This window comes from Scatophagus argus, chromosome 18 (assembly GCF_020382885.2).
Source record: "Scatophagus argus isolate fScaArg1 chromosome 18, fScaArg1.pri, whole genome shotgun sequence".
NCBI lineage: Eukaryota > Metazoa > Chordata > Actinopteri > Scatophagidae > Scatophagus > Scatophagus argus.
In genome coordinates, this window is record NC_058510.1 from 9378389 (window position 1) to 9399889 (window position 21501).

The following is a 21501-nucleotide window of genomic DNA, read 5'->3' on the forward strand; positions in this document are numbered from 1 at the left end:
GTGTAATATATTCTACGACACTCCTGGAGGGTCTAAAAAATATTGCTGCACCTTATCAGCAGGGTTTGATCCATTATTCAGTACTCTATAATGAGCTAGATGGTGCAAATATGCAGTATTACAACAACACGTTTTAATTATCTACTTACAACTTGGCCTCGTAGTCTTTCCATGCTTTGTCAAAGGGCTTCTTTATGTCCTGCAGAAACACACGAGCACAAGCATCAGCGTACTCCAAAGAGGTCGCCATGGGGATGGAGTTATTTTACAGCCAATGTTGGATCTCTTCCAGAGGTCCAGCAAATGCCTCACTCCGCTCACAATTCATGCCCTGGACACCCAGCTAGCGGCCATGCCTCTCCTCGTACCAGGAACATCAAAGGTTCATGACCAAGTTACTCGCCACAAGCACAACACCAAGACACTGTTTACTTCTGCAAGATTTACATTCGCGATCTTTTGAACAGAGGGAGGGCTTTCCCCGTCTCTCTGGTCTCTTCTCGCTTACACACAACATGCACTTGCACAGAAGTTGAGAGATTAATGTGAAAGACGTGCCGACGACCCATCTATGACCTTCTCTGTGCCGCTGAGCCGGGTCATGTGGAGGCCCGAGAGTCAAAAGAGAGAGGGGAAAAAAAAACAAAACACGAGGATGAGAAAATGTTTTACAGTAAATCTTACCCCTTTCACGCCTTTCAAATCACCCTTCAGCAGCGAGTCCAGAGTGAAGATCACATTGTGGCTGAGGCTCTGGAGCTGAGGAAGAACACAGAGAGTTATAATGTAGCTGTCGTCATGAGAAAATATATAACATATTGTAACATATCGCGGAGGCGGATTTATATTGGGTGAGGTTGAGGATATTCTTTATAATCTCATAAAAAGACAAAAACCAACAATAAACTGATTTTACAACCAACTATTGTCCATGTATTTTAAGCCTGATATTATTTTGCACTCTAGAGTTCCACTGCTGTACAAAAACTATTAAAAACACACCAAAGAGCCACACTTTTCACACTGGGTGACATGTCCCTGCATTACAATGAATGCTGGCTCTGTATTTTAAATCATTTTCATACACCATCCTGCTGCTGTAAATACTCACTAGAGCAACAAATGTGTATTTATCCCAAGTTCAAAGTCATCTCCAAAACATATACTGCTTATTCCTGTTTTGTGACCCCTTTTTAAAGCAGCATTAACTGTTTTCTCTTGGCATATTATTACCTTGCATGTTATTAATGGAATTGTTTGATAAATGATAAATAAATGTAAGTATAAAATTCACTGTCTATCAACTCCACCTTCTCCTATTGGAATTATCAGACCCCATTAGCTGTTACAGGCTCAGCTATGTTCACCAGCTAGTCGCTAACTTTGTCTGTCTGCAGTTTGGTGGTCCTGCTCCATCTCCTCTCCATTTTTGACAAGTGGCGTACACTGGGTTTTAACAGAGCGGGAATCTGCTGCTGCTCCTGCTGGAAACATTGATCATGAGAGTGGCGAAAGTGAACCCCGATCAGCAAACTTGCAGGCAGTAAAACCAAAACAAGTAAGTGCAAGACGCTAAAACACTACATATATTTGCTTCGGAGCCAGATGATAATCCTCTTAACACAGTAAAGATGCTATGTATCAAAGGACGGACCAACACACTATTGGTTTTGGTCTTTTCGTGGGTTTTTCTGATGATAGGAAAGACATAAAATAATTCAGTCGGCTCCTTTAACCCTAATTGTGATGCATCAACACATTCATGCTGATGCTGATCAAAGAAAACAGCAACTTAATAGCAAAAGTGCTTTCAAAAACAGCATAAGTGCAAGTCAGTATTGTGAAGGATTAGCAGAACTTGACATTGCTAACAGCTCTGGTTGCCACAGTTATGCTCAGCAGCTTTAACCATTATCAGCAAGGTCATTTACAAGAGCAATAAGCATTTAAGTCCCTGTTGTTGTTGTTAGCCAAGTCTACACAGACACAAAGAAGCGGTCAAGGAACTACACAACGCTTAATGGGTGCTAATGTGCGTCTTAAGTGCATGTCTTGCATATGGCCAAAGACAGAATCAATCTTCCACTGGCTGATTGCCGGCATGCTCTAACAGCACATCCTGGAAACGGTCACTGTGTCTTCTACTATCTCTAAGAATATGAGTCTCGAAAATAAAACAAACTCAGAGAAAGACGCAGAAAAGCTGGCAACAACCTGACCATATCTTTGTGTGAAATCCTTACATTTAAGCTGAGAACACTTGTAGAATATCTAGGACAAGCGCCATTCATCAATTCTCATTTGTACTGCACGCACATACCAGCAGCCCTCGGGGCGCAGTTATTGAAGTCTAAAAAACTCACTCAATGAAATACTCAAAATGGAACAGACAGGAGTCAAAAGAGAAGAATAAGGACTGGCGAGGAGAGGAAATAATTTCACTTTGCCACAATAATGCAGGTAGCGCCAACGGGTGGGTGATTTAAGAAGGTTTCTGAATGGACACACACACACACACAAAGTTGTATCTGGTGCTGCCAAGTGTATTTATGGAGTCTAATCTCACTGTCAGCCATGCAGGGAGAGAGAGAGAGAGCAGAGACTGACTCTTCTTCCAACAACAATCACTCATGAAGGATTCAAACAGGTGGTCACATTATTCAACAAAAAATGTCAAGGGAAATCCAACGGCGAGCAGATGAGAACTTTGATTAAAAAAAAACAAAGGTTTGCAGGCAGATATGACTGCAGTCAGCTATACTGTCCAGCTGTGAAAATGGTTCTGATTGTGATTGATTTTAACGGTAGGCACATACACCTCTATTATGTCATTTGTGAGGATGTTTATGGACTACACCCATCATTAACCCCTTCAACTTCCACGACATGCCTAACATTAACCCTTAACCCAAAGTAATCCTAATCTTACCCTTAAATCCTAAACCCCTTACAGGAAGTGAAGATGGGAAAAAAATAAGCTCTGGAGTATTTTCCCCTTTCTATCCATGCGAGGACAAGAGCACACACAAAGGCAGAGCACTCTGTAGGACAAGCTATTCGTTTTAACGACATTATGAGAGTATGAGTGTTGACGTATTGAACTCACCAGGTTCTTCAGTAGGGCCGACAGCTCCTTGGTGAGGGAAGAGAACTTGACGAAGGCTGTTCCCAGGTCGGGGTTGTCCCGGCTGATGAAGTTGCTGCCAAATTTGTCCAGAGCCTGGGCATAGTTCTCCTCATTCTGGACATGGTCTGTGTTGGAAACAGAGAATAAAGGCCAACTACCAATTAGATCTAGCAGAGGATAAAAAGGACATCCACTGCACATGCAGCATTTCCCATACATTCATTTATTTGCGAGTTGTATTTTTTGGGCGACTTTGTCAAACTTCCCAATGAAGAAAGAAAGTCAACAGAGCAGACACAGCGGGTGTGGGGCAAGCCGGTCCTTTGGAAAACCAATGGTATAAGGCATACTTGTTTATTTTTCAAACAAGAATTAAAGAAAAGTCAAGGCCTAAGAATAAAGATAATATTTCAGTGATACACTATTCTTTGCTCTCAGTATCTCCAGAAGCAAACCCCTGGAAAACACGTTTGTAAATCTAAATAAAGATCTCCTTGGATCTTCTTAATAACACAGATGTGGAAGAAACAGTTAAGGGATCCTACAACGCAGAGTTCCCTTTTCAGTGCAGCAACTCAATAACAGACCTGTGAGTTTTGATCACTGCTGCTCCACAGAAACTTTTATTTTACAAAGCTTGACTACGGTAAGTTGTCCTCATATACAGCAAATGACAGCACAACAAAACATGTGGTTCTCCAGGCTTGTGAAAGTCAAAGCGCAGCATCCATCTGCCCATGTCATTAAGTGAGAGATGGAGATGAGCTGGATGGGGAGCGATGTTTAAAACTGCTGCAAAATCTGAGGAGGAGTCCTGAGAAGGAGGTCAGGTGAGACAAGTGCCCTGCAGGGTTTATTCCTGCAGCAGCCATTTTGTTGTCATACTGGAAACTCAAATACAAGCCACACAAGGCTCTTCTGGAAATTTGTTTTTAGCAATTGGGAAGAACTTTGCATTACACAGCTGAAAATCTTCATCTTCTTCAGCAACAGCCATGTACTCAATTTACATTGAGTGATTATGTTTCTCTCTAGGTGGTTTTAACAGTGCCATATGGGTCTGGGTCAAATTGTCTTCCCAACATGTAACCCAGCATTACTCTCTGTAATTTTAAATCTCAGCCTCACCGTTTACTGTTACTCTTTGAGATATATCAGTATCACATAACTCATTAAAACCAAATGAGTAACATAACTAAGTGTGATAACAGCAACGTAAAGAGGACAAAAACCATACGTGGGAAAAATGTATTTGATGTGTACTTTGAGCTTTTAGTTTGGTCCTTGACCCATTTGCTATCATGGAGGGGAGAGATTTCTAATTGTACTGCAGCTAGCCACCAGAGGACAATCCAGATGTTTTGGTTTCACTTCTGGGGAGATCACACATTGTCCATCTTTATATACACTCACTAGCTGCACACCCTCAACTCCTTAGCAAGATAACCTACTTTACTGTGTCCTGCTGTTGAGTGGAAAACCACTTTTGGCTTGTGCATCACAAAATCAAATGGAGGTTGCCAATGACATGATGGGAAAAAGCCAATTATTGACCAACTTCTTCATTAACACACTGTGCGTTTGATTGGACGTACTGTAAGCAGTTAGAGGAGCTGCTCTTCTTTTTTATTTTTTATAAAGTAGCTGCTCAGCGAGTGTTTGCTGCAGTGTTAAGCTGCACTTGCAGTTACCACCAGTGACCACAGGTGTCGTCAAATCAAGCAGGACGGAAATCTGAAGCATTATAACTCAGTGACCTCTGTTTCTAAAGTCCTAGCTACAGCCCTGAGCCTAACTACTCATTACATTTACAAGATGCCCAAACATCCCATTCATTTCTATCTTTGGATCACATACAGCATTTGTTTCACTATAGCTGACAAAGTAACTAACAATTGCAGCTAACAGACACTCAATTTAAGAGCTGGTTAAGTTTCTTAGAATTTGGGATTTTCTCATCCAAAGAGTCATGATGAAATTAAGGTCAACTGTCTTTTCTCTGGAGAAGAAATAAACTTTTCTTGTGGGCCAAACATCTGAAACTGTCAATTTACAGGGAGGAGGCTGCTTTCAGTGGAAAATTACTGAGGATCCATGTCACAGCAACGAGCAAAACAAACTCAGGTGTTGGTTTCTGGGACAGCCTGGATATCAACACAAAAACACCATCTGTTCCACAAACGGCCGTGCCAGACAAAAAAAGCAATCCTCATTTCTATTAAAGATATTTAAGAAACCCTAGGCTTTCCTCTGGGGATTTTTTTGTTTTGTCAAGTGCTGTAAACACGTACACAACCATCAGCTTAAGTGCATTCAGGCATGATATTTTTAGGAACAGACAGTCTCACCTTGTCCTGAACTGTAGATTGCCTTCACTGACTTCTTCACCTTCTGCAGTGAAGTTCGGTCCTGGTCCAAAGCCTGAGAAAAGAGGAGGAGAGGATTCTTATAAACCCTTCATTTGGTTTCATCCTCTTAAGACCATAATGAAAACGTTGACATCAAAAGACAGCAAAGGTAATTTCCATTTTCAAGTTTTATGCTACAGTGAATCTGAAGAATTTAAGGCACGAGAACAACAATATTTGCTCTGTAGTTCAAAGCATGCATACTCCCAATGTGGATACTGCTCACAATGCAGTGCATGACCCGAATGTGGCATAAATCATTACTTCAACACTGCTGACTGCTGGGGCAAAGCCTCCGTGCACTCTAATAGGTGAAATAAATAGGCACTATATGCATTTTATCACATTTAGGCTACTTGTTACAATAATTATTCACAATGCAAACAATTAAAAGCTACAAAAATAAACACTGCCACAGACCTTTTGTTACTGTGAGTTATCTGTCTCACGCCCTTGCACTTTCAGAGATTAATGCTAGAAGTTCAGGAGCAAAAGCACCAGTGAGTTAAAATAATGACTAATACAAACAGAAAACACTTCACAGATGCGGTAACGGCACAAGTGGTTACTCATTTAAAGATAATGCGCAGCTATATTTAGAGAAAATCCTACAAAGCTGAGTCAGTGTGACCCTTGAACTAATTTACCCATCACCACCTCAAAAAAACACACAATGAAAATCAATCATCATAAATATCATCTACTTATAAGAAAAACTCAATAAATAGTCTTCATAAATGTCAGGATTATCTTACATGGTATTTTGTCATCAGCAGATATAAACCTCTGTGGTTTAAACTCTATCCGAGCCTAAGTGATTTCTGTTCTTTTTAGTTTTGTAAAAAGAGACAACAAAAGGATATGACTGTGTCTGATGCCTTAATCCTTTAATTACATATTTGGTGACTGCATAAACCTCATTTAAAGCCAGAGAATGCGATATATGTATTCATCACTGTTATGAAATAATTACACAAATTGCAGTTACACAAATAAGTTGGCTAAGAAATGTGTTCTTTTCATACTGAAGTACATTTTGGTGTGAAATCTGCAGCAGGAATTTTATGCATGATGAATCACTTCACATAACCTGCAACTCTTACTGGAAATTATGCAGGAGTGGATGAGAAATTAAACTGTAGCCCCCCCACTTCCGATAAAAACACTGAATGCTGATCAACAAGCATATTGTGTTGATATGTGAGTATTTAATTTAATTTAATGGTATTTAATTTAGTCTCCAACACAGCGCCTTCTCTCACTTCCTAGCAGTTTTTCACAGATTACTATCTGTAATCAGTGTAATAAAATAAGAAGCAGATGTTTATTTGTTGAGAGAATATGGGAATTTCACTATACCGAAGTCAAAGATTTATTCCTGCAGGAGACTTTTCTCAGCGCACACCAGAGCAAAAACACAAAAATCACCTGTCATACTTGATGCCATCTGTCTGTGTGACGTGTTATAAAATTTCAATTATAGCAGGAAAAGCTGAGCCAATCAGACTCTCTGAGCTCAGAAAGAGAGGACACCTGTCTCGACTTAAAACGTGAACCTCTCTTGGTGTGTTTCACAATAATTTATTCTGACGAGTGCCTTGATTTCATGTCCAGCCTGTCTTAACCAGAGGGAATGTGTCCATAACTCTGTCATGTTTGCTTGTAAATGATGATAAACACCAGCAAATACACCACTACATTAAGGTCACTCGGTTAAGAGCAGACACACACACACACACACAACAGTGCGCTAATTAAATTTCACAACATAATTAAGCCATCCTTGGCCTCCCCTGGACAGTTTTACAAGGCTCTTCTCCAATTATGGCAGCAGTAGTTTGTCACCGCAGGGCCTTTTCTGCAGGGGCCGAGCCCTTTGATCCCCCTGCACATGGGAACAGACTCGACTGCCCACTACCTCCACAGACTGCCTCATTAGTTAGCCCTGTGTCTGTTTGGCCCAAACAGACCTGCACCAGTGTTTAAAATTTTATGGTAACATTATCTCAATATTGTCTGTGTATATATATTATCTTGATAACTACTGGAATGAAAATCTTAACAGCATGAAAACATACTTAAACGATGAGAAAGCCTCACTCAAAATTTGAGGTTACTTATTCTATAACCCCTGTTCTCTGATAACAAAAGCCAGACGCCCCACTGTGGGAAGCATGGCAGTGGCTCATTTTGTGCAATATCAACATGTCTTGGCAAAGGTTTGACATTTTGGCAAAGTACAAAAGAACCACAAGCGTGGAGCATAAAATGATGGATTTATCTTGAGTTAATATGCTCCCTCAAACGTGAAGAATCAGTTAAATATAAATGATCAAAAGAAACTTAACAGAAACTTAATCAGCAACAATTTGAATTGATTGTTTCAGTCAATGTCAGCTGGAGCTTATCCCAGCTGACTACAGGCGAGAAAAAATACCAACCCATTTTATTAAAATGAAGATCTTTGGGTTTTGGAACTGTCTGTTACAGGTGTTTTTATATACTGTATATATATTTAACAACTGTTACAAGAGAAATTCATTCAGTAAGACAACTCATCTTGTCCTACAATCTGAAGGGCAATTATTCATTTTCTTATGCCAAGCAGACTCCATTTAAGTGGCTGGACATGGCAAAAGTCACGGATTATACCCCATAACAGCCGACACATTTACTAACAAACTGTGTTCCCTCTGTAAGCGCCTTTTAGCAACACACCCAGCACTCATCGCTCAGTTTAAAAGCCTCCAAAGTAAATCTGTGATTATTCAGAGGTTGTAACACCGTGTGCTGATTAGGATGAAGAGCATGAAACAGAGGCTGAGCAGGCAGATTGACTTTTGTGGTGCTCATGTTGAGAGCAGCTGGCACAGCCACCCAAGGGGTCACCCATAATCCACTCTGTCTGCGTTCATAATTAAATATTCAGCTGTAACGTGAACAAGCTTTAACATGTTCTCTTTCTTAGCCCTTTATTTTTTAATTAAGTGTTTGGTTAGTCCAAACATCCATACATTCTGGAATCAAAATCCAATATAGTGAATGCTCTATATAGCATATATATAGCATATATAAATCCCAAGAACATATTAGAGGGGACAAACAATGCATGTCTAGACACTGGCCAGCACTATTTCTGTGGTAAACATGACGAAAGTAACTTGGAGATGCTTTGTTAAAGCTGTAGTCTCTCAGCTTCTTAGGAGGGGGAATAAAAAAAAAAAAAATCAATGAAATAGTACTGCCTTGGCACACACTCTTTCCAACATCTTGGCAACAGGCAAGAATGCATCCAAACTCTGCTCTCCAAAAGGCCAACAACTATTGAATATAGTCAAAGGAGTTTGTTTTTATCTGCCAGCGACCAATGGCAAGCTCCCACTCAACCCAGAGGGGATTAGCAAGTGTGACGCTGCCAAAACATCTGTGGTCGCTCGTCTCTCCGCCCGAACAGCAAGTGATGCATATGGCCGATTTATTTAGTGCGGCAGAGAAAAAGAAGCACAGAATAAAGTTTGTTTCATGGCCGTGTGTTATTTGACTTAGAAATATCCCAAAGGGATATTTGTGCTGTGAAACTCAACATGTCAGTGTCAGAATGTTTTTAGGTGGATGTCAGAGAGGAGGTCAAGGGCCAACTCGCAGGAGGAGGTGAAGGGCGGCGGCCATGCATGATGCCTCAGCAAGAACAGGGTTTTTTTTGTTTGTTTTTTTCAACCAGCGTGAGCACCAAGGTCAAAAGTGTATTCCAGAGTCCAGCCCAAGTTAGATTAATGTCTCGTGTTGCTGAAAAAGCTTTTCATCCTGTTCAAACATCGTCTTTCTTGAGATAAACAATAACTTATGAAAGCAAAAATGTGCTGCTCCTGTCTACACTCACGCAGGGGAGGACCTGATGATTACTTTCATTACCTATGATTATTTGGTTGAACTGTTTGAGCTCTGACAAATCACAAAATAGTGAGCTGAACTGAGATACAGAGCTCCAGAGCTCTGTAAAATGTGACACCAGTTTGCACAAAAGGAAATATGCGGAATATGACCTAAAGTAAAAGAAATCCCGGGAGTGCAAATTGAGATTTTACTAGCCAATAAACTGATGATTAGTTGATTTATTCAGAAAATTAATTGGCAAAAAATGGGACTTCCAGCTTCCAAAAACGATGATCTGCAGCTTTTCTCTGTTTTACATCAGTTTAAACTGAATATGTTGCTGTACTGGACTCTTTTGGTCAGGCGAAACAAGACATCAAGTTGAAAAAAAATTTGAAAAAAAAAAATGAAAAGAAAATTGTTAGTTGCAGCTCTGCTTAAAACAAAAATAACCCCCAAAAGGACCAAATGTCTTCAGAATGTGACCCATTTGACCAATGGGGTCAATGCAGACTGACTTCCTGGCTCCCAAACAACCACACAAACACACAAAGTCATGCCCAGGAGGTCAAAGCCTTGAGGGGGAGAAGCTGGTGGTTGAAGTGACTGGGTATGACTGACTGGAGGCTGTCTCAGCTTCACGCTTCCTGCCCGAGGCCTTATCCTCCCCCAGCAGCCCTGCCGCTTCCCCTGCAGCCGTCCTTTGACAGGAAGCAGGAAGCGGCCAGGCTTGTCAGTGTCCTGCTCTGGGTCGCCAGCCCTCCGTCTAATGACACCAACTGCTCTCTGCTGACAGCTGAGGAGTAAACATGCTTTTCTGGCTGGCTGCGGAGTGTTTTTCTTGTCTGACTGCTTTGCTCTAGTGATTCCTGCTCTGTCACTTTCATGGCACGTTGGTCATCTTTCTCATTTCCTCCCTCGACTCATCCGTCCCGGCTCCTTGAACCTCGCTCCTCTCCTCCACCTCGGCATTTGGCATCGCACCGGCGGGCGGCTGTGCAGTTACCGAGGAGATGCGATCTGGCCGTCTCACACGTCGGCTCAACATTCTTCAGCGTGGAGATTGTGGGAAGCTGATCCGACTGGCTGGCCAGCTCCCTGTTTCTCAGCAGGACACAGCAGGGACTCAACTGTGCCACTGTGGCAGATTTTACTCTTCACCCAGCAGAGACTGTGAGACCCCACTTCCCAGAACTGCTAATATGCTAATTATTTCCTAGAAGAAAACAGGAAAGGGCACATTTATCAAAGGACTTCCCCAGAGCTGGGACACGGGGCTGAAAAACATCTGCTGTGGTATCTTTTCATAGAAAGTGACTGACCAGACCATCGTTTCTTTTAAATTGCTCATCCCAAACTTGTTTTCTTTCTGCTCCTCTTTGTACAAGTGCTTTCTCATTTTCTTTCTGACTCACAATTACACAGCAATTACTACAATAAAAAAAACATCCAAGTGTATATGTTTACATATATTACAGAAATAAAACTAGTTTTGTTTGTATCTCTGTCCGAAGGGAGAAGTGGTAGAGCACATCAGTCTGTCTGTCACGTCATTCTGCCTGTCTGTCTGTCGAGTCTATGTGGCATGACTCAATCAGGAAGGGTGGGGAGCCGTTTTCATTGGCAGGAAACAAATGCACATCCCTTTCTCTGGGCCTGCAGCCGGAGAGGCCGTCGGCTCTCCAAGTGGAATGGGAGAAATGAGAGGATGTAACGTTTCCAAAAGCAGCTGAGGTCAGATGGCCTACTTCTCACACTCACACTCACTCACACTCACTCACACACACACGGTGCACTGAAAGAGAAAGAGTGATGGACTGCCAGTGGTTTTGGTTTTGGTTAAGAGGTGTATCAGGCCGACCACATGACTGATGTAGTGTATCTGAAAAGGCTAATAAAATGACAAGTGAGATTACATCTTTTTTCAGGGTTTTCAAGTTGATGAGGAACCCAAACATCAATCAACATGAAATGGTCTTTTTCTGAACGGACCCCCTAACAATGAAAAAGATTTCTGGAGGGCTTCTGCAGAAATATTATGTAATAAAATATCTTGAAATATTTAGGAATCACTCGGACACTTGGCAATGTTTTTCCGATTCACAGCTCACTTCAGTCCTTTTGTACGTCTCCCTCCACCTACTCACATTCCATGATGGAGGACAATGTCATGATGGACAGACCAGCATAGCAACCAAAAGGCTAAAAGGGCAAAACAGAATATGACAAAATCAGTTCTAAAGGGCCAAACCCCTTAACTACATATCATGCATACGTACAAATTATTACTCAGGTATAATCTTTGACATGTTCACCATCTTACCTTAGCCTGCTGGCATGATAATATTAGATTCACTCAAGTGATTACGAACATTGTGAAGATACCATGAACGTCTGTGCCAGATTTCACAATAATCCATTTGACAGTGGTTTTCCGTCTGAACTAACAATATGCTCAAACATCATTCTACCTTGACACAAAAATATGACAGCATATTTTGCCCGTGAAGCTCAGCCATCGTTGCTTTCCAGTTTACACTTTCCGGCTAATGGGGTGCATTGCCTTTTTGTAGCCAACTCTCAGTTCCCATTTGTGGCAACCTCCCATTAGCACTTGAATGTCCTACAAGTAAGTCCAAACCACAAAGAAATTTCAACAGTTCCTGCTCTCAGCTGGACTGCCATGTGATCATAATGTTACTCTGATTAAGAATAAACTGGATCGTAACATTGTCCTGTGGACAATCTGAAAAAAAATTGAAGACTCTAATAAGTTTCATTTTGAAAGCTGCTTAAAGGGATGCTCAAGTTCTTGCTCAATGGTGATACGAATGCACATTATGTTTATGGGTTAAACATGCAGAACTACCACCCTTCTTCATTGGCAGTTAATGTTGGATATCAGCTCTAATTAGCTTGCAAACTTGACCTGCTAATGCTATTGGCCACTAAGAGAAGTCAATAAAAACAGAGAGGACTCCATTATTTATTGCTGCTATTAGCCCTGCTTTTAGCTTTCTGCTCTCATAGAGAGAAATGAGCTGCTTTCTGTGGTGACTTTAGATAAAACCAACTTGCTAAGCTACAAGGATGCTCTTTACTGCAGATCTTTGGAGAGAGAGTGCGGCGGACGAAAAGTCAAGCCATGCGTGCAGCAGTGTTACATTTGCACATCATTTGACAGCTTCCCTCTGCGATGCTCGCTCTCTCTCTCTCTCTCTCTCTCACTCAGCCCACCACTTGTTTCCAGAGAAATGTGCATGTTTTCACAATCACACCCACACGGTGCTGCATTAGACTCAATGAGCGAGAAGCACACCTTTATCTGCATTGTGTTTACCAGCCAGGAAGTCATTATTCATGTGAAGCAGCTGTTAGGATTATTCAGAGGCTCCGCTATTAAAAGCCGTTAACAGGAGAATAGTGGGAGGAACTGATGATTAAAAAAAGCGACAGCTGTCATCTTCTTTCTTACAGTGCTTGATATCAGTGAGAAGAAGTGCAGCAGAGCAAAGAGGCTGTTTGTTTCCTGGCAGATACAAACGAAAAACCTGCTGTCTATTCAGGGCAGAGACTACCTTTAACAAACTGATTATGGTTTAGATTAATCATGTGTGTCTTGAAATGCCAAATAACGACAAATAAGGCTGCAGTCAACAATAATTTGAATTCTGTTTAGCCTGAAAAATGACAGAAAAGAGTAAAAACGCATAACTGCTTTGTCATATCAACGGTGTAAAACCCAAAGATATTCAGTGGCTGTGGTATAAGATAAGAAATTAAGCAAATCCTTACAACTGATAAGCTAGAACTCATCAATGTGTAGCTTTTGGGTTATGTTGAATGAGGTATCTTGCAACTCTGGAAACACAGACGCATTCACTGTCGTCCAGACGCCATTGGGTTGCATTTCAAAAAAGAAAACCAGAGAAAGGTGTCTTCACGTGCAAACCACAAAACTATGAAGGTACTCCACATGAACAAACCTATTGCCGATGGTGCTTAAGATAAGAAACCCAAGTTACATGTTTGAAGTTGTTTTTGTAAGACTCACAAAGCATTCCTAGCTTCAGCTGAGACTCAAAGTTCATTCATGACTTCAGAACACAGTGTGCACTTAGTCACTGTTCTGGAGCTTTAGATCTTATAACATGATCTTTGTGTCTTTATATCTTAAAAGTTGAGACCTTGTAAAAAGCAAGATAACAAAAAAGATAATTTCTACATATTTCGACGGATTAGATCTACTGGACCAATTTTCAGGTTAAAAATGCTTGAATGCCCTTTTAATTGTTAACGCTTATATTTCTGTAATAACAGCGGTAGAAGGATGGAAGTTAATTAACAACTATTTTGATAATGAAACAACCATTTAAGTACTTTTTTAAGTTAAAATGCCAAAATCCAATGGTTTCAGTTGATCATGAATGAATCTCACACTAAACCAAACTAAAACAGCTGATTAATCGATCAGTTGTGAAGATAATGGAGGGATTCATTGATAACGAAAATAATCCTGCCTTAAACTACTGAGCAGTTAAAAATGCTCTCATATTGTTAATCGGTACCAAACACGTATTTAAACTGTTTCAATACAGACCAAACAATGAGAGAAAATCTGGCTTATTATGTCAACAATAAATACTAAGAGTGTGTGACCATTTCTAACACAATAAAAGAGAAATACAACACGAACTGAGCTGGTTAAAGACCAAGAGTTGTCTTGTGTAACAAACCAGGCCTGTGTGGGTCGATCAAAGAAAACTAAAATAAACTACTACAAGCTCCTATATCTCTAATCTCTCACTCATCACCGATGGGCCGATAAGTCTGCCAGCACCACTTCCTACCAATCAGCTGCCTGCATCTTTAAGGCGCACCGCCAAAGAATGTTCTCCCTTGATAAATGTGTATAATCAGAAGTAAAGTCACTTCTCTCGCCTCTGAGCAACGTTCCTGCACACCGCTCGGCCATGAGTCCTTGGCCAAAGTCACAGGCTCTGCAGAGGCTTTACAGCATTCCTTGAAGTTTTTCTGCAGACGAGTCTCGAATTTCACACTTTATGGGACTCTGCTGGGTGAGAGAGCAGCTATTCCAAAACCACAGGTGTATCCACTCCCACAGGCCGTTTGGATGTTCGGAGATTTGAGCAACTGGATTTACAGAAAGACAGAAATAAGCCTTTACTGTTATTCCCAGCTAAAGCTTTAACCACTGTTGCAATGCAATGCACAGTTCCTCAGCGATTTCCCCACATGACAACATTCACAAAGTCGTATCAGTAGCCTTGACGGCTGTCGTCATGATGTGGAGAAAAGAAAGTGATGTAACGCCTTCCACTGACATTAAAAGGCTGTAATTAAAAGATGTAAACAACTTGTCCTGAAGGTCTGTCAGTGCCTTTCCTCCAGGCCTGAATAACCCCAGCACGCACTCAGCTGCTCTGGGAAAGGTAGTATTGAAATTCGATATTGAAAAGCTGCATCAATTGTTTAACTGTGGTGCACACACACACACACACACACACACACACACAGATACGGTCCAGGGCTAAATAGCATCAAAGCTCAGAGACAGAGATGTACTGTTTACCCCGCAGGCCAGAACAAGACAGGCGGCCAGCCATCACAGGACAACACTGTCTCCTGATTCTTCAGGGCAGTTCTCGAAGACAACAATGTTACCACGGTGTTCATATAAATCATAAAAGAAAGAGAAAAAGAGAAAACAGACACACAACTGATGACGAGAGCCCCACGAAAGGGGTCTGTTCAGCCCACTTTAAACACTATGTATCACAGCTGGATGATGCTGTCATTTTTTACGTGATTAACTACGTTTTAACAAAGTATTTCATTTATACTTTTTTTTATTGTCACAGCGGGTAAAATGTTTACTATGTTCACATCTTAGATTAGCATGCTAACATTTACTGATTAGCACTAAACAAAAGCACAACTGAAGCTGATTTGCAGGTAAAACAAAGTATTGGCCACTGATGATGGGGTGATCACCAAAGATTTATTGTCTGGGAATCAGTGCTTCAAAGTTAAATTGACTGCACAGTGAATTTCTTCAGAGATTGAAATGGCTGTTGAGGGACTAAGATCATCTAACAGGGTGAGGAAGACTGCACGCAGATGTGAACACTGACCCGCTCTTCCTCACCTAAATCTGGGGAAGAGCAGGGGGGAGCAGCAGAGTCAGGGCAGCGTCTGGTCCGGGGCTAATCCGCTGCCGGCTAATAGCCCTCAATGATATACACAGTGCAGCTGTGGCAGGAAGGTAGGCCAACAGCTGTGGCCCACAGACCGATTATCAGATTTCAGCCACAGACGGCGAACAAGCCGACAAACAAGCAACACAACAGTGTCTCACCTCCTGCTGTGGGAGACAGAAGAAATCACAAAATGGCTTGGAGGTTTGTTAGTATTTATAGGAGATTTAAAGAAACATTACATCCCCTTGGATGCTCTTTTATTTAATGTACCATTAATCTGGGAAGTTCACTGCATTCCTGGAGTCATTTTGCGATGATGTGTTGTAATTTACCACTCTGGTCTACGTAATGTTCATAAACCTACCACATTTACTGCCAACTGTCAAATAAAATCAAGCTACAATATATCAAATGCAATTCATAATGACATGCCAAAGCCACATGATGGCTGCCCATTAACTCAAATAATAAACAAACACTAATCTTACAAAACTGACTAATGAAACAGTGCAGTACTGCAGCTGACATTTACTTGATTAAGTTCAAAAAAGGAGCTAAACTTATCTATTTTGTTAGTTTGTTGTTAGCAAACTGCTAGCGATAGCCAGCATAATAAAGACAGCAAATTTAGGATTAATTTAGGCTGTATTTACATGATATGACAAGGATTAAGGGGGTTTTGAAACAAATAATGACTCTTCTAAGTCAGAAAAGCAGGTAATAGATTTTCTGTTTCTTTACATTATGACAACATGGTGTTGATGAAGCACTAAGGCTAAGCTACGCTAGCAGGGCTTGTAGTAGTTAAACAGAGCCCTTTAGCCTGCACTGTTGAAAAACTATGGGTTGAAATCTATTTCCTGCTGATGTGGAAAAACAGACAAAAAACACTGATGTACAAAAAGAAATTAAACATCACAGAGCTAGTATCACCGTGTTTTCCCTGACACAGCATTTAGCCAGAAGTGAAACTGTCAAAACTGATAACCTTGGAAATGACCACTTCAACTGTTTTTTTTACAGTGCAGTTTAACAGGAACGAGACGTCACGTGAAAAACGATGCCAGGGGAAGAAAAATGCTCCACTTCTCTCACACCATATGAACCACTGGGTTTGGTGACACAGGGGACCAATAATGAATAAAAACCCATAACTTCATTAATAATTGAATGTGACACAGCTGTGCTCCTCAGATGCAAATGTTGCAGAATGTGGCCTTGAATAGCCAGCGTTCAATTTTGTTATGTAAAACCAAGCATAATAAAAACTTATCTCGTGCATTTGAATTATTCATTGCCTGGTGGTGTGTGTGTGTGTGTGTGTGTGTGTGTGTGTGTGTGTGAGAAAGGGAGGGCATAAAGCTGTCCAAAATATGTAACCAAATCAAGCAAAGGTAGACTCCAGGATACAAATTATCCATTTATAGCATCTAGGAACAAATCAATGATACTGGGGATAACCAACAATACAGCAGAAATGTACAAAAACGTATTCAGTGTGAATTCAGTGTGAAAAAGTAGACCAAAGAATCCACTCCCCAACAGGTGAAACACGTAAGCTGAGGCGAATCCTGGTTTTATATAACTTTCAAGTACTTTCCAAGAAAAAACAAAACAAAAACAAAAAAAACAACAACCAACTTGTCCTTTAAGTCCTCTAAACGACCAAATATGTGAGGCGAAGAAAGATAAGATGTTATGTGTGTACACATTATTACAGCTGACTCTCTGTGGGCGGACTGGATGCTACATGTGACGAGGCTGAAGCCTCACATGACTGCATGCTGTCGCCCATGTGGCCTCAGGTGCTTTTCAGACAAACAACTTGCAGCTATGATAAATAACAAATAGTATTATTAATTGTAGTATCCACGAAGAACCAACAATAGTTTTGGGAAACATAAACATGAACTCAAAGTTTTTAAAGTATCTGTATGAATGTTTTTATTTTATTTTTTTTATAAATAAACACAGCCTTACTGTTTACTTAAGAGTTTTTCACTGCGTGTATCTTTAAGGCCTTGCAAGCATGCTGAATGGACGCTGCAGTATTTTAGAGCGTTTTGAAATGACCATTTGCTTTTCTACTTTCTGAGCTATTCTGACTTTAGGCGGCAGTGAATGAAGTCCTCTAATTTCCAGGGCAGTGACCAGGTTCACCACAGATTAGTAGTCAGAAGGCCTCGTTTCATCTATCTAACAGCTGAAACTATTAGACAATAGGTCAATCGGCAGAAAAATCCACCTGAAACCATTTTGATGGTCATCTTTCAAGCAAATACGCCAAAGTTGTCATGGTTCAAGCTTCTCAAATGTGAAGATTTAGTGCCATTCATTGTCTTACATGACAGGGCTGTTAAAACAAGACATTAACTCTGGTAAAACTGCGATGGCCGTGTCTCGCCATCCTCCGATATTTCATCGACGAGACAATAACTCGCCCGGCCAGCAAAGAAAATCAGCAGGTTAAATGCAAGCAGGGTGCTCATCTAGCAGCCTCTGCTTTCTGCTGAGAGGGCGAATTAAAGAGTGACTGACTGTAAATAGTGAGGATTCAGCCAGCTGTGCACTGACTGTGAACGTGATACTGATTTCTGGAAGCAGGCTGTCTTGTGCTACCAGTGTGTACTTTTACCACCACATTTACTTATCACAGTATGCATTTCCGCATGGGACGCTCACTAGCGGTTGCTGTCTCAACAGGGCAGCTTAAGGAGAAGCTTCCTCAAACATGAGACATCCAACATGTGACCGAAGTGACACTAACTTACATAAACTGACATAAATAAAATCTCAAAAAGAGTGGCAGGAATGTTAAGGGAATGTTAGGCCCTGCCCTGGCAAAAGCTGCGGGACTTTGTGTTGCAATCTCAGAATTACTCGATGATGACTTCAGGCAATGACTTTCAATGTAAATATGCAGTGGTTTGGAATAAAACTCATTCAGGTTTTTCTTTTTTCCCCAACCAGATGAGAGCATCAAACTCCCTTAAATGTCTCAGTCTCTAAATGCTGCAACTGAAAAGACGGTTATGTAAAAGTATAAAAGAAATATATACAAAGGGCCGCTGCCTATTAGGTCAAGCCCAGCCATGCTTGAATAGAATGACTGTGAAAAGTCAACAATTTTCTGCTCCAGCCCATGTGATGTGGTGTGAGAGGCATGCTCAAAGGAATGCCAATGCAGTGAGGGCTTCCCTTGTATCGCTGCAATGGCTCTCTGTGGTTTAGGAAAGCAAACCCAGTGACGCAAAGTGCCATCTGTGTGGCAGAGAGGGAGACAATACATGCCCCCCACGGGGGAATAACAAGTGCCTGCTGCTGCTAATTTTAACTTATATCAGAGAAATCAGAGAAAGCAGTAGGATTTGGGGGTAATAACCTCTGACATTTTCATTCAAGCAAATGTCATATTTGCTGTTTGCTGCTGCTGTGTGAAAAGACACAATCTGCTTACTACTACTTATTTATAGTTCCGTGAGTTATTGTGTTTGTTCTTCGTTTGGTCTGTAGGAGTTTTATGTCACGTTACAGCCTGCACTTTGTGTGGAAGAAATTAGAGATATACTGCTGCTGATAAGCTGTGCATTTTTTGTTTGAGTGTGTACAGAGAAGGAGAAAACTCAGATTAAGGCTTTCAGGCGAGCCAATCTTAAAATAAGTTCGTGCGTAGAGCTGAAACTAACTACAGCTTTCATAATCAGGAAATCTGCTGCTTATTTTCTTGATTAATTGCTAATTTGAGCTGACAAATGAGGATGCGGATGTCATCAGTAGTTGTTAAGATATCTTGCTTTGGCCCAAACTGCTTGACGGTCAAGCATTTTGTTGCCTTTCTTGAATAACCAATCCTAAGAATGTGCTGTCGAGCATTTACTGCTATTTTTACAATAATTAGTGATGAAAAAACTCGTTAGCTGCAGCCACACTCTCTTGATTCTGGACGAACAAAAGATAATTACCACCTGCAGTCCCTCCAACACCACCGATCCAACAACGCTTTCTGGGAAATGCAGTGAATAAACACCACAACACTGACTGCTTAGCACCCAAGATGACACCAAAATAAAACCCAGACACACCAACCAGCTTCCTGTCTGGCACACGCGCACACACAAACACAATGGCTCCATCTCCTGTGTCTCAAACAGTCAAGAGAGTGAGGCAGAAGAGGTTATTTTTAAGCCTTTGTCTCTCCATCTCACTGCTCATTGTTTTCAACATTGCTGCACTGATCCAAGAGTAAACAGTAAACATCTTCGAGAGGTCTGCTGCTGCAGCCACAGGGAGGGGAAGGTTACAGGGTGGAGGCGGGTGAGTCATAAATACTTGTGTGTCATTATGCACCGATCAATAATTGAAGTGTGGTTCTGAATTAAGACAATATGATGCTGCACCCCCACCATCCCTTCTTTGTACCTCCGCATGACACATGACTACCTCCTGTGGGTCAATTCAACCCCTCAAGTTACAGCATTAAATATTCAGACCGCACCTTTGCATAATTTACCTTGTAAACATACCAGGGAAATGACTGGGGAGGAAATAAAATGGATGAATTCTTTAAGTCTGAGGATAGGAACCCAGAACTAACCAGAACCCAGCACATTTTTAGCAAACTCCTCTAGCAAGGCAAAGTGATGCTAAAGGCGGTTTGAAGTCAATACGGTGGCGGCGGCAGCGGCTCTGTTTGAGTGCACGTCTACACAGGGATCATACAGCATATAAAACAGACACTAACCTAACAGTATTCATGGCTTTAGCCTGGCTGTCTGCTGTTTGTGCGGTCACCTCAGCCTGTGCCTGATGGGTGTATCCCAGTCTGACTAACCCAAAAGGCTGACTTGTCCCCGCCGAAACGTTTCAGGGGCATCTTGGCTTTGTTTAAACACCGAAGAGCATGCTGCTAGCTCTTTGGTACCAGCACAACGGTCTTCCTTGTCATGTGATCTCGACAAAAAAAAAAAAAGAAAGAAAATTCCAGAGCGGCTACTGAAGCCCAGCACACATGGCGGCCCTTCCTAACAGATGTTTTTCGTTTGCGCTGCTGCAGTCTCTCTCTCACTTCAGAGGCACAGAGCCAGAGAGGTGATTCATGATGTGAGCCTTTTCCTTGTTACAGTCAGCAGACACAAATTGTGCTGCGAGTTGAGAGTCAACACGGCCTTAGTCCTGCTTTGGTAGAATTTCTGTTAGTGTGTTACAATGTGCTCGTGAAGGACTGACATTAGACGTGACGGACTGCACTGTAAGGATGGTGAATGGAGGACGAGGTCCGGGTGTTTCCAGTTTCATTTAGCTGTTATCTGATTACAAATAAACCCCGTTTAATCACAGCACAAATGTAAAGTTGTCATGGGTGTCATGTTCGATGCTTCACATGACAGATTACTCTGAATACTGTGAGCCTGAAATCATCTTCGTCTGCAGCTAAATGTGTTTTAAAATGGGAAATGAGGTCACGTGTTGGCATTACCAGACCATAGCGAAGGTGTGCGTGCACCCCTGGTTTGATTCCAGTTAATCATAGCAGGAAGGATGCCAGTGGAAGGTGATAGTAGTGCTGCCGGTTGGGGTGGGGGAGGTGGGAAACCCATACATACACATACAGCAACACACATGCCTGGCCCGATTACACTCTGGCCTACACGATCGAAGGTGACACAGCATCACAGAGTGTCACATTGGGCGTGTTTCTGTGCAGTATTTCTACTGCTTTCAATCTGGCCTATATGAAACTGGGTAATCTCCATAATCCTGAAACAGTTACATCCAGGTCTGACTGCCAGTGACTTGAGAAGGTCCTTCTCTCTCTCTCTCCCTGTACCTCATACACGCACTGCTACAGCCTGGCAGCAAGCTCTGAAGCTGT

General features: G+C 41.5%; 1 protein-coding gene across 4 annotated transcripts in view; it reads right to left on the bottom strand.

Annotated features, from left to right (window-relative positions):
- asap1b (ArfGAP with SH3 domain, ankyrin repeat and PH domain 1b) overlaps nt 1–21501 on the bottom strand; it is a 49367-nt gene that overhangs the window by 26542 nt on the left and 1324 nt on the right. For all 4 annotated transcript variants that reach the window (XM_046371057.1, XM_046371056.1, XM_046371055.1 and 1 more), the window contains exons 2-5: nt 5476–5548; nt 3107–3252; nt 685–759; nt 150–199 (exon numbers count right to left, since the gene is read on the bottom strand). In XM_046371057.1, coding sequence (XP_046227013.1) covers nt 150–199; nt 685–759; nt 3107–3252; nt 5476–5548 — 344 coding nt within the window. The remainder of the gene's footprint in view (nt 1–149; nt 200–684; nt 760–3106; nt 3253–5475; nt 5549–21501) is intronic.